The sequence below is a fragment of the Trachymyrmex cornetzi genome, unplaced genomic scaffold, assembly GCF_001594075.2.
Source record: "Trachymyrmex cornetzi isolate Tcor2-1 unplaced genomic scaffold, Tcor1.1 scaffold343, whole genome shotgun sequence".
Taxonomy (NCBI): Eukaryota; Metazoa; Arthropoda; class Insecta; order Hymenoptera; family Formicidae; genus Trachymyrmex; species Trachymyrmex cornetzi.
In genome coordinates, this window is record NW_017298142.1 from 124,727 (window position 1) to 136,886 (window position 12,160).

At 41.1% G+C, this 12,160-nt stretch overlaps 1 protein-coding gene across 1 annotated transcript in view; it reads right to left on the minus strand.

Moving 5' to 3' along the window:
• Nucleotides 1-12,160, minus strand: part of LOC108763164 (serine-rich adhesin for platelets) — a 67,331-nt gene that overhangs the window by 24,975 nt on the left and 30,196 nt on the right. The window contains exons 9-10 of the mRNA XM_018510540.1: nt 8,426-8,895; nt 752-6,260 (exon numbers count right to left, since the gene is read on the minus strand). Of these exons, the coding sequence (XP_018366042.1) occupies nt 752-6,260; nt 8,426-8,895 (5,979 nt within the window). The remainder of the gene's footprint in view (nt 1-751; nt 6,261-8,425; nt 8,896-12,160) is intronic.

Below are 12,160 nucleotides of genomic sequence, written 5' to 3' on the forward strand. Positions count from 1 at the left end.
ACGAGCTACTGAACAAATAATTCCATAGGTAATCATTAGGATTCGCTATATAATAGCGGCGATATTAAGGGCAGCCACAATATCTACACTAACCATAATACCATTTTCTCCTCTATATATTGGAGATTATCGCAGATTTCAATAATTCAATTAAATTCGTTTATAATTACGGTGAAACTTTTGGTTTCGGACTATTTGATTCTAATACATGCAATAATAATTTAATAAATCATTCATGAAATATTTATAAGACATAATTAGTACTTTCATTATTTTATTAATCTTTGTTATGTAATTTTACTGTTTATAATCAATAAATCTTATTTTTGCTTGTATGGAACTAACTGAAATATCGGAATCGCGTGCAGTATAAAGCACACAAACAAGGCGTGCAGTTGCTTGCACGCTTCCTAATTCCGACTTAATTTACCAATATAAGTACAATTACATTAGACTTGCCGCTGCGTGCGCGTTTACTCTATTCATTCCACATAAAATACAACCTTATTATCAGGACCGATCTGACTGTAGCGTCTAACGTGCTGAGTCCGCACCATACGTAATTGCGGAAAAGGAACGCTCGAGCAACCCGCAGGATTGGTTTAAGTTGGCGAGGCAAAATCAAGCTGTAATGCCAATTACCGCTGTTTCCGCGATGTAATATGATCTACGAGAGCTCACTCCGCATGGAGAAGTGTACACCACATCCATTCATTCACATATACGTAAAGATAGTCACGCTCAGACTCACCTGACTCTCCCCTGGTGTTAGCATCGGGAACGGAAGATCTTCTCCTGTTACTCCATATCCTCTCCTCGACAGAGCCGCTGCCAGCTCCGCCGGTCCCGGCCCCGCTTCCGCCACCGATCGAACCGCAACTCCTTACCCTGTCCAGTTGTTCTCTAGAAAAGCTCTTCGGATTGAACAGCAAATCGCCGGCGCTACGCCGCTTCGCGGCCAGAGCACTTGCACTTGCACTGACACTACCACCACTACTGACGTCACCAGAACATGCTAACAGGCTCAGTTTCGTCCTCGAGTCGGCAGCCATGAGCGTAGACTCAAAGCTGCCACGCCAAGAGAATCTTTCGTAGTCACTGGCCTCTCGTTCTTCCCCTTCTTGACCGGTGATAACCGCTGGATGACTATTGATCAACAACAAAGGATCGTGAGACTTTGACCTTGGTAGCAAATGCGCTGATGAAGGCGCGTTAGTCGAATCGGATGTAGAGTCATCATCTTCGGTGGTAGACGCTGAAGATGGGGTTCGATGATGTTGAGAATATCGTCGCCATGTAGAAGGATGATGCGCGGCCGGTCCGCCTTCCGAAACTTCGTGCATCAGCGCTACTAGCCGGCTGCCGATGTGATGCATTACTTTGGCGATCAATGGCGGACTACTGTGCGGTGTAGAATTAGCATCCGAACTCACGCCGTCACCGGCCATTTTTGTGAAACTCTGTACCAATTTTTGATAGACGAAAGCAGTATCCCTACCCAGACAAGGCGCAGGTTGCATCGCAGACCCTGACCCAGATCCTTTCATTTGTTCCTTCTCTTTGTCCGATAGAGCTGCGTCACCGCTAGTGGAAGTGGTGTCAAATTTACTGATAATTTGTTGACAACTTTGCGAGATCTGTTCCTGCAAGGCTGATCTGCGACCTCCGGCGGCACCCTCGAGGTCAGAGCTAGTGTAATCCGAACTGTCATAAGAATCCGACCACGTATCTTCTGAGCTGAGATACTCGACGATCTCTCGCACTTGTTCGTCACGTATTCCCGGCACCGTCTTCATCAATCGTGTCAGCTCATTCTCAAAATATACCAATTGCGGCGGTTTAGTGCGATTCTGGACACAGAGTCGTGCTTTCGAGGTATAACCTGGCAGTCGAGGACTCGGTGCTGGAGAAACGCCGCCGGAATTTGCACTAGTAGCATTCTGTCCTTGACCATTGGTATTGGCCACCATCGTTTTGAAGAACTGCCGCATCTTTGACATCATGAGATTCGTTTCCTCATCGCTGGACCAGTTATTGAAACTATCTTTACGTGACAGTGAGGCATTCGCCAGGTGCGGAAGACTTGCATGATTCACCGGATGCTTCAAGTTGCTTTTGCCGGTCGCTCCTTCTTTAATAGCGTTTTGATTCGCGTTCTGAGGATGCTCCGTAATCTTACTGAGCGAGCGATCTTTGTCGGCTTCTTGATCGATCTCGGTGCCATCGCCTCCAATGCCACCTGTTTGGCTTTCATCTGGCAATTTTTGATGCTGAAGAAGATCGTCGCAGCTACCAACAAAGCCTGAATCCCGCGATTGCTGTTTCGATCGTTGACCGTCAATTGAATTCACCGAAACCGAATTTCTTGAATCCATTTGCGAGGACGAGGTCGCGTTCAACGTATTGCTATTATTTGTAAGAGTGGACGGTGAGGAAGACGAAGACAGAACGGACTCGGGTTGCGGAGTCTTCGCTCTGTCCGAGTCCTCAGAATTCTCCTCGTTTTCGTTTTCCATTACGACTTCGTTCATCAGCGTCATTTCTCTGCTAGGTTCCGGCGTCTTGTTCCGATCATCTGACACGCGTGGACTTTGAGTTCCCAGATTTCGTGGTTTTTTCTTTTTGCGTTTTACTGTATCGAATTGACCGTCCGTGCCAAATACAGCGGTTTGCCCATCTTCAGTACCATCAGTCTCTGTTGAGGAACCTTCAGATTGAGTCTCCTGCACATCTTGATTAAGGCTTAGATCTTGAAGAGAATTTTGCGAGCTCAGGTTTTGTGAGCTCTGTGTGAGAGCCAATAAATTATCCAGAGAAGAACTATGAGATCTGCCTGTACCTCTCGCACGCACTAGTTTTTTTCTTCTTTGCGCTTCTGGACTTGGTCTGCCTTCGGAATCACTTCCTACTGAACCATCAGAATCTCTTCTGTCCTGATCGAAGCCGAGGAATTCTGATAGATAATATTTTTCCAGTCTGGAAGAATTTAGAAAACCGTCACTGTTATTCGACCTGTCCTGGTTTTGACCACTGCCGTTAGTTTCGTCTTGGCCGAGCGACTCCAATCCCTCGGAATAAATCGACGAGGTTTCTGACAAGCTGTCGACTTCGCGCGAACCTATACTGGAGCTATTTCCATCACCTCCCAATCCAAAAAAGAAATATTTCTCCAAATCTGAAGCAGAAGGTGGTCGCGGTTTTTTCGAGGGACTTCCCGCAGCCAGACTGGGCTCCGTTTCACTCTCCTCACAGGATTCTTCAACGATCGTGTGCAAGGTAAAATCAATCGCTTGTCTACGATAGCCTCTGAGTTCTTCTTCACGATCACCAAAGTTATTAGCTTCATCTTCGGAGCTTTCTTCCGTGGCAGTGGTCGCGCCCGGCTCGTCTTCATCGTGGGATACTTCTTCCACCCAGGAATCATCATCAGCCAGACCTTCTTCGAGTATAATAACGCCACCAGAATTATCATCACTAGACTGTGACGAAACACGTAATTCACGATAATCCGACACCGAACGATCCTTCGATACGTCATCCGCATTCTCCTGTCGACAATTGAGCGGCTTCGGCACGTTCTTCACGGACACGTCGTCGCTTTCACTAGCGCTACCGACACTCAATCCACTATCCACTTCAGGCTCGGCTGATTGATGACTCGTCGTGACGGCGGAGACCGCGACTGCGGCTGGTAATCTTTTCACCATCAGCGGCTTACGCGGAGCGTTTTTACGATGTAATTGCGGTTCGCTCGCCGCCTCCAATGCCAGCTGGAAGTAGCCGGCCAGGCCTCCCTGGCTTCCAGCCGAATGGATCTCATCCGGTTGCAGCAATGTCGTGGTGTCCGACGTGACGACGCTTACCGGCTGGTAGGACGCTTCTTGGGTAATCATCACGAGACTTCTGTACTTATTGTTACCGCTAATATTGTTATTGCTGTTGTGCTGAACTGAGTCTCTGGCAAGGTCCTTGGCCGACGCTTGGTCGTCAGCTGGGAATCCATTCTCCTGCCGAGTGCACGGGCGTCGCTCGACTGAGCGAAACCGTGTCGCGTCCCCCTCCTCGGAGCATTCACCACTACCACTAACACCGTTACCATCACCATTTCCTCCCACCTGAACGGCAATCTCGCCTCTCACCGGGCCGTCATGCGCAATGTCCACCTTGCTGCCATTGCCGTCTTGCTCCTCCGCACTCCCCATCATCTCCTGGATCCTGCTGGTTAATATCGCATCGCCTATGTCTGCTTGTACCCGCTCCTCACCCGCCGCTACCGCCGTCGGGTCGTTGTCTCCTGGCCCGCCATCTTGACCGCCGCGACGACACGTAACGGAGCGATAGCCCTCATCGTCGTCGTCTTCGTCGTCGTCGTTGTCGTCCTTCGCGCTGATCATCGACTTTATCGAAGACCGCCCGCTGATCGGTCTCTCAGACTGTACGCTCTGCTTGGCGCCGCTCTTCGTCATTGTCGGACTTGTTTTGTCATCATGATTATTGCCAAGATGATAACCGTTTTCCTTGATTCCTTTTGAAATATCTTCCGTTTTCTTCTTGCCAATTTGATATAGTAATTCGTCGTTGATTGCGGCGATCTCGTTACTGTAATCAAAGGATGACTCAATCGGAGTCACCTCGTATTCGTGAAGCTCGTCGCTGCTCACCTCACTACCTGTAGTGTTGCTCTCGTTGCTGGTGCAACTGTCAGTAAACGCGTCGGCAATGATATCGACATTCGAACAATCTGCCTCCGATAAACGCTGCTTATCTCCTTGCTTCTCGCAATCATTCGTTGTTACGATCGGTCGCGTAATCTGCCCGTTATCGAAGACTCTAAGTCTATCTCGATGATCGACGTCAGTCTCTCCGGAAACTGAAGTTTCGGAAGAAACTCCAGAAATTTCGAGAGAATCTGGTACAATTGTTGAATCCCAGGTGTCGCTTGAAGGTGACTTTGGACATTCGATCAGACCATTCTGCAAAATCTCCTTCGATGTATTAACAGCTTCAGAGCAAATTTGTATTTTTTCATCTTTCAAGACAACTGTAGGTGGATCAATGCTATCGGGATCGAGCATTCTTATGGATTTCAATTCGATTCGGTTATCAGAACAATCACTATTATCTGCAAGATATAACTCTTCTGGGATCGATCGACGTTGTAGTAAGAGAGGAAGTCGTTTATCATCGTTATCACTTCCGATCTTCTTATTGCGACTTTTTCGTTTGTCAATTAAATTAGCAGCAGATTTATCCAATGATATATCGTCGCTTTTAAGCTGGTCATTGCCAAAGATATAAGTCTTGGAATGCCTTTTAGATTCTTCTAATTCATTCTTGTTTACTCCTCGTTCATTTTCCACGAGTATATCTTCGTTCAGTAGTCTTACATGTTGCAACACTACCGGTTCTTCTTCAGGAATCGCAGTGACGCGTTTCAAGGTCACACCACCTTCCGCAGCAGAATCGGAATCATTCTCTTCATTATCCTCGATATCGTTGTCGCTGGTGAGCGAGTCGTCGTTCACCACAAATACTTTAGAGAATCTATGCGAGCTGGAATCATCTTCCAGATCGCTGCTATCTGCTGACGATCTTCCGGACGAGCTGCCCGAATCCTCTCGCGAGTGCTGATACATTCCTTGTGCATTCCTCTCGAAAGATGACAATAATGAATCTTCACAAGTGGCCTCTTCGTTCATTTCCGTTTCTTCTTCACTTTCCTTGCCCTCTGCTTCGATGTTCTTCGTTTCTTCTAACTTCTTTTTATTCTTTGTAGTAGAGGAACTAGATTCGTTAATGTCCTTCGCCAGTAAGTTTTCCTCTTTTCTAAATTCCTCAGTCTTCAATATGACGTTTGCTTCATCTCTCACATCCTGACTTATTTGAGAAGACTCGAGATTCGTTGCGGTCGTTGTTGTCTCAGTTATTGGACCGTACAATCTCGGAGTCAACACCTGATCAGGCGGGCGGAAGGTGCAGGTAGTTGGATCGAAGGCGCCAGCGAGCCGGGGGTCCAGACGTGCGCCATGAAGAGGCTGGTTGAATCGAGGATGCCAGGCGAACCAAGGTGCCGCTGGGTCACCTCGTAACCTCAGAGTTCCCGGCTCGGCATGACCGTCACTGCGATTTATCATGGATGATGCAGCCGCCGCAAAATCACCGGTCCACAGAGCGGCCGGTACCGGCACTGGATACGGAACAGGGACCGGTATGGGTACCGGTACCGGAAGCACGTTCGCACTTCGGGAACCACCGCAGGCCTGAATAGAACGATAGGATAATAGCTCGCAAAATTTCTTTATCTTGAAAAGTGTTATCTTTTTCTGTTTTTCTATTTTATTTAAAATATTGTAATTTATTTTTCTTTTATTAAATAAATAAATTTTGGCTCTATATTCAATTAATTTGAAATTGACTAATTACATCCACCTTACTGTTCAAAATTTTAGCACGTCTTATATTTTTGCTAATAATTCTATTTTTTAAATATATATAAGATATGAAATTACAATATATATAATATACTTTTTTATTTTCAATCACGAAAGTAGAGGAGAAGGTATTATGGCCAGTGTAGATATTGTGGCCTCTCTTAATATCTCCACTATTATATAGGGAATCTTAATGATTACTTATGAAATTATTTGTTCGGTAGCTCGTCGTTAAACCATGACGCTAATATGCCAATACTTAATAGCCAGCACTTACAACGCATTTTTACTTTCAAGTATTTCGAACCGTTTCTAAGATATATTTTAGTATTTAATTACACCTCCTTCCTCATTTTTCTTAAATTTGAGCATATTATCACACAAATATATGTATATTATAATTGAGTGTGTTGTGTACTATTTTATTTAACTGTACATATTTTGAGTTATGCAAATTTGAACAATAGCATGGCATTTTGTTAAAATGTGGCCCTCTATGCGTATTGATTACTCGCAGCCTCTTTTTTAAGGTTTTTAAAATAATTATTTGATAATCGATTGTAGTTCTACTGTTAACATATTTTATCAATAATATAGAATAAGAATGACCTATTTTTATGTAACATGTTTATGTTAATTATACTATTTTTAGTACTGAGATTTTTAGTACTGAGCAATTTATATGCAGAAGTTATGTGTATAACATACATACATAACATATATATGTATAACATATATATATTTATTTGCATACATTCTAAAATGTTTTACTTTTTTGTTAATTTTGTAACCAAACACTATTTTTTTTAAAACGAAACCAATTTTTTAAATTTATTTTTGTAGAAAGCCAAATTACCATTTCTGTTTCTTTTCGAGTCATTAATGCAGTGTCGCCACATTTTTATAAGTAATGTCCTATGTAATAAATGTTTTGTAACTTTGGGTTTAGAATCGATTGAACTTTCACGAATGTAATCATTAAGTTTAAAGTTTAAATTTTGATTATACAACCAGTTATTGTAAAAAATGTAAATGGGGGCCGTAATACTACTATCTCCTCTATTTAAAAAAGTTGCGAAATATAAATGTCAAAAAATAATTATAAACAAAAATTATAAGTAAAAAAAATGCGATGTACCTATATCGATCAAAATATATATCAATTTCAAATTTTGTGCTAAGAAAATAGATATAAATTGTCTTCTGATATTATTAAAATTTTAATTAATGCGCACGAAAAAAATATGTTAAACCATTTGTTTTTTATAAATACATTCTACTTATAAGAAATATAAATAGAGAAATATGTGGTTAACAACTTAAAAGCTGTAGCAGTGACAATTCAGTACAGAAGTGCTTATCGATCGTTGTAATCAATGTGAGGCGTCGCTCAACATACGAGTTCTCGAGTTTATTGACAAAGTGTGACCGTGAATTCCGCATAGTTGCCGTGTGACTCTCTTCGCTAGTAGAACGTGAATGATTAATTCAGCTGCAGCAATGTGTTTGTCAAACGGATGCACAACCAGCGGCACCCGGTCGCGGTCACATGACTTGTGTTCATGTCCATGGAAAACTGTTCTCATCGCGCGTAACATCGTCTTTTTATTTAATTTATTACTTATATGAAATTGTTTCGTGAATAAAAATTTATATTTTAATATACGGTTTATATTAAGTCAAATAAATAAATTTATTAAAAATTAATTAAAAAGATTCAGAAAGCTGCTGTAAAACAATGACTACAAATCATATTAAGAGAATTATATTATTAGAACTATATTATTAGACATATTTTTGAAAATCCTTAATATTGAATATTTGAACCTTTGGTGAATTTTCAGACGAAAATATAACGAAAATTATAATCCTTTTTACACGTTTATTTATAAAAGTGCATCAAACTTCTACATTAATCTAATACTTAATTTTTTTCAAACGTAACGTATGTGAAATGAAATATATGATGTAATATTATAATATTATAGGAGTACCTGACAAGCAGCGGAACCACGTCCTGGGCAGCAACTCCAAACGTCCTGACCGATGATATCCGCTGTACCGGCGATATTAACACCAGCGCCGACGGTGACAATTGGTGTTGTTGGCAACGGCAGAGAGCCGCTTTCGAAGTAGTCCCAGTCGCAGTCCTCGAGCGACTGCGCGTGATGATGGTGGTGACTGCCGTTGCGCGGCAGTCCGTTCAGGTAGGACGAGCTCGAGCAACTACTGTCGGCATCGTCCTCCTCGCGGCCCGACGACGAGTCCGAGCTGATGAACACTAGCCGTCTGTAGTCCACCACAGATGCTGGCTGATCCTGACTTGGACCACCTGTCGCAGGATTAGGACTGCGCTGCCGACTGCTTCCACCCCCGCGTCCGATCAGGTTCAAGGTCTGCAGACTCTGCAGATCCTCGCCGCCGCAGCAAGATCTTGCGTGCGATCTCCCACGTCGCCGCGAACCTTTTTTAACAATTTTGTTCGTCATTCACTCGTTTATTGATTTAGTAAGAGAGCGATAATATTGTAGAGATAGACAGATAAAAATCAAAATCTCCAGCTGGTTGAAGTTTGGAACGTTCTTGGAGCGATTTTTTCAAAATGGTTTGGCCCATTTCTCCTTTTGCACAGAAATACATCTTCATGCAAACAACAAATAAAAAAACCCCGATCGAATACATGCGTCGGAAGACACCCTTAATGGCGAAAAACCACCCTGGAAAAACTTAAAAAAATTCGCTCAAAGCCAAAAATGATTTGGCTTATTTCTCCTTTTGCACAGAGCTACACCTGTATGCCAAACAACAAATAAAAAGTACCTCGATCGAATCCATGCGTCGGAAGACACCCTTAATGGCGAAAAAACACCCTGGAAGAACTTAAAAAAACTCTCTCAAAGCCTAAAATGATTTGGCCCATTTCTCCTTTTGCATAGACCTACACCTGCATGCCATACAACAAATAAAAAATATTTTTTCCAGGGTGGTTTTTCGCCGTTAAGGGTGTCTTCCAACGCATGTATTCGATCGGGGTGTTTTTTATTTGTTGTCTGGTATGCAGATGTAGGTCTGTGCAAAAGGAGAAATAAGCCAAATCGTTTTTGGTTTTGAGAGAATTTTCTTTTATTTTTCCAGGGTGGTTTTTCGCCATTAAGGGTGTCTTCCGACGCATGTATTCGATTGGAGTGTTTTTCATTTGTTGTCTGGCATGAAGATGTAGCTCTGTGCAAAAGGAGAAATGGGCCAAATTATTTTGAAAAAATCGCTCCAAGAACGTTTCAAACTTCAACCAGCTAAATTTTCCAATAAATTGGATTTATCGACTCAATCAAAATGTTGGTAATTATTCGTATCATTCGTATCAATTTAGCTCTTAGTATTCCGAAAGTTTATAGCATAAATCGATCTCGTAAAATCATGATTAAGTTTGATCTTATAATATTAATTTGTCCTAAAGTAGTTATTAATTTTTCAAGATTTTATAAATTTATTAATTCTAAAAATGCATGAACATTTTTGCAATAACTTTATTAGGTAAATTATTTACTTGGCTCTATTAAAAATACATAGCATTCGAATTAGAGAAGATACTAACAAAATTAACAATTAAATTGTTATTAACAAAGAAATATAAATTATCGATTAAAAAATAGATTATTTCAAAATTCTTGAAGATATGATCTTTTAAAAGTTTGAAGAATTGAAGAAATATGAGGTAATTTCAAAGCAGTTTATAGAGCAGAACAGCGATTTAGTGAAGAGCATGATACAAAGTCGCAATTATAATGATCCACCAAAGAGTTGACAGTCCGAGGAAGACAGCTGTATAATGGAGTAGGTATATCTCTTGTGGAGTCTCACTTACCCTACAGACGATGGACAAATTACATCGCTGTTAGAAGCGACCGGCTGAACATGCGCAAAAATTTGCGCTAATGTTCTTCCAACTTGGAAATAACTTCTGAATGTTATGAGCATGTTTGCTCGCACACGGCGCTAACGAACCGTTGGTAAATTCTGACTTTTAATGATTACAATCCTAAAATGCGACAGCGCTCGTTCACAGGCTCGCTCGATTAATCGCGGAGAATTGTATGCTCGAGAATTCTCAGCGTAAGTGTATACAGGGTGTTTCTTAAATATTTCCCACTAATCATACAGTGCTATTCCTAATAAAAAACTGAGTCGAAAAATTTTCTACCATTTTGCAATTTTCGCAATATTTTTTTAGTTATCCAATGAGCAAAATGTCTAAAAGGAACACTACTGTATGATTAGTAGGCGTTATTTCAGAAACACCTTGTGTATATATTTTGTTTTACTATATATACACCCATTAAAATTTAATTTTTATTTCAAAACAACATCATTTAATATAATAGATATATACATATAATATTGTCACCAAATACACAGAATACTAACAATTTGCTAAAATCGAAAATTGGAAATATCCTCTTTTCAGGATTATCTGTTTAATCAATAATTTTTCATCTTTTTTAAATTGAAGATGATATAATATGTCGATGCATAAAAGAAGAAAACATACACTCAACCATGCGCAAGGTACTAATAATAGTGACGATAGGAAAGTGGTATGATAATAAGCAACGTAATACATTGCGTGCGCGAAAAATTCTTTGTACTTTGTGACTTTGCTCACGCGTGCGTCAGCGACATACGTAGGAAGATTGGATTTATATCTATTGTACAGTTCGAAACACAATGCTCTTTTAGCCCATGATCCGTCAGCGGAACGGCGCGCGGCGGCGTCTAAATCTCTCCTTGGTTACGTTACACCGCCTTAGTTCTATGTGTTCCCCTCAGTACCTCTTTACTGTGCTACTACGTACTCGATATAAATTACATCCTTCGCGAGCGTGCAAATCTGCTTTATAACTGCCTCCGTAAACGATTGCAAAATCCCGACGGCGCTTCTTCGCGAAAAACTTGGATGATCTTCGCAAAAACGTTTTTAAAATCCCTTTTCTCGATTCCAGATTTTTCCTCTCTCGAAGAAAGAGAGTAACATCGTTTTTATTTACAATGCAATGTAGTACAGATTTTATGCAATGAGATAAAACTATTTTACTAGTTTCTTAGTTTCTCAGTTCCTTTATTATCTATTTCTTAAATTATATTTTTTCGAGATCTTTTTGTTTCTTTTTTTGCTTTAATTAAAATTTTCAATTTTATTACTCGTTTGTTTTAAATTATGTACTTCTCGTATCTATGTACGATAAGAAAAAAATGGGGCACGATTAAGTGTCGTGGCGGTTTATTGTGAATGGAGCACGAAAGAGAAGAATCAGGGCCTGCTCTGATGGCGCGTTTATGCCTGTTTTTTACGCGTCACTGAATTACCTGGTCAATGGCACGAGGGAGGCCTGTCGTTTCTGACCGTGTGTATGATTTTTCCGCGGGGGCCTCTCGCGCTATTACTACCAACCTTATCTTCCTGACTTCTCGTGAATGGTGCTGAAAGAGAGAGAGAGAGAGAGAGAGAGAGAGAGAGAGGAAAAGAAAAAATGGAAACAAAGACGGAAGAAGTGAACATCAAATGAAAGAGAGATTTCCGAATCCCAATTTGTGTGAAATAAGAATGGTTGAAAATGCGAATTTAAGTCTTTAACGAGGATGAAAATTGAATAGACAAGAAAAAATAAAAATAGATCTATAATTTTATGAAGTATACATATCAAAAATAAAATTTAAAATCGACTCCCCCC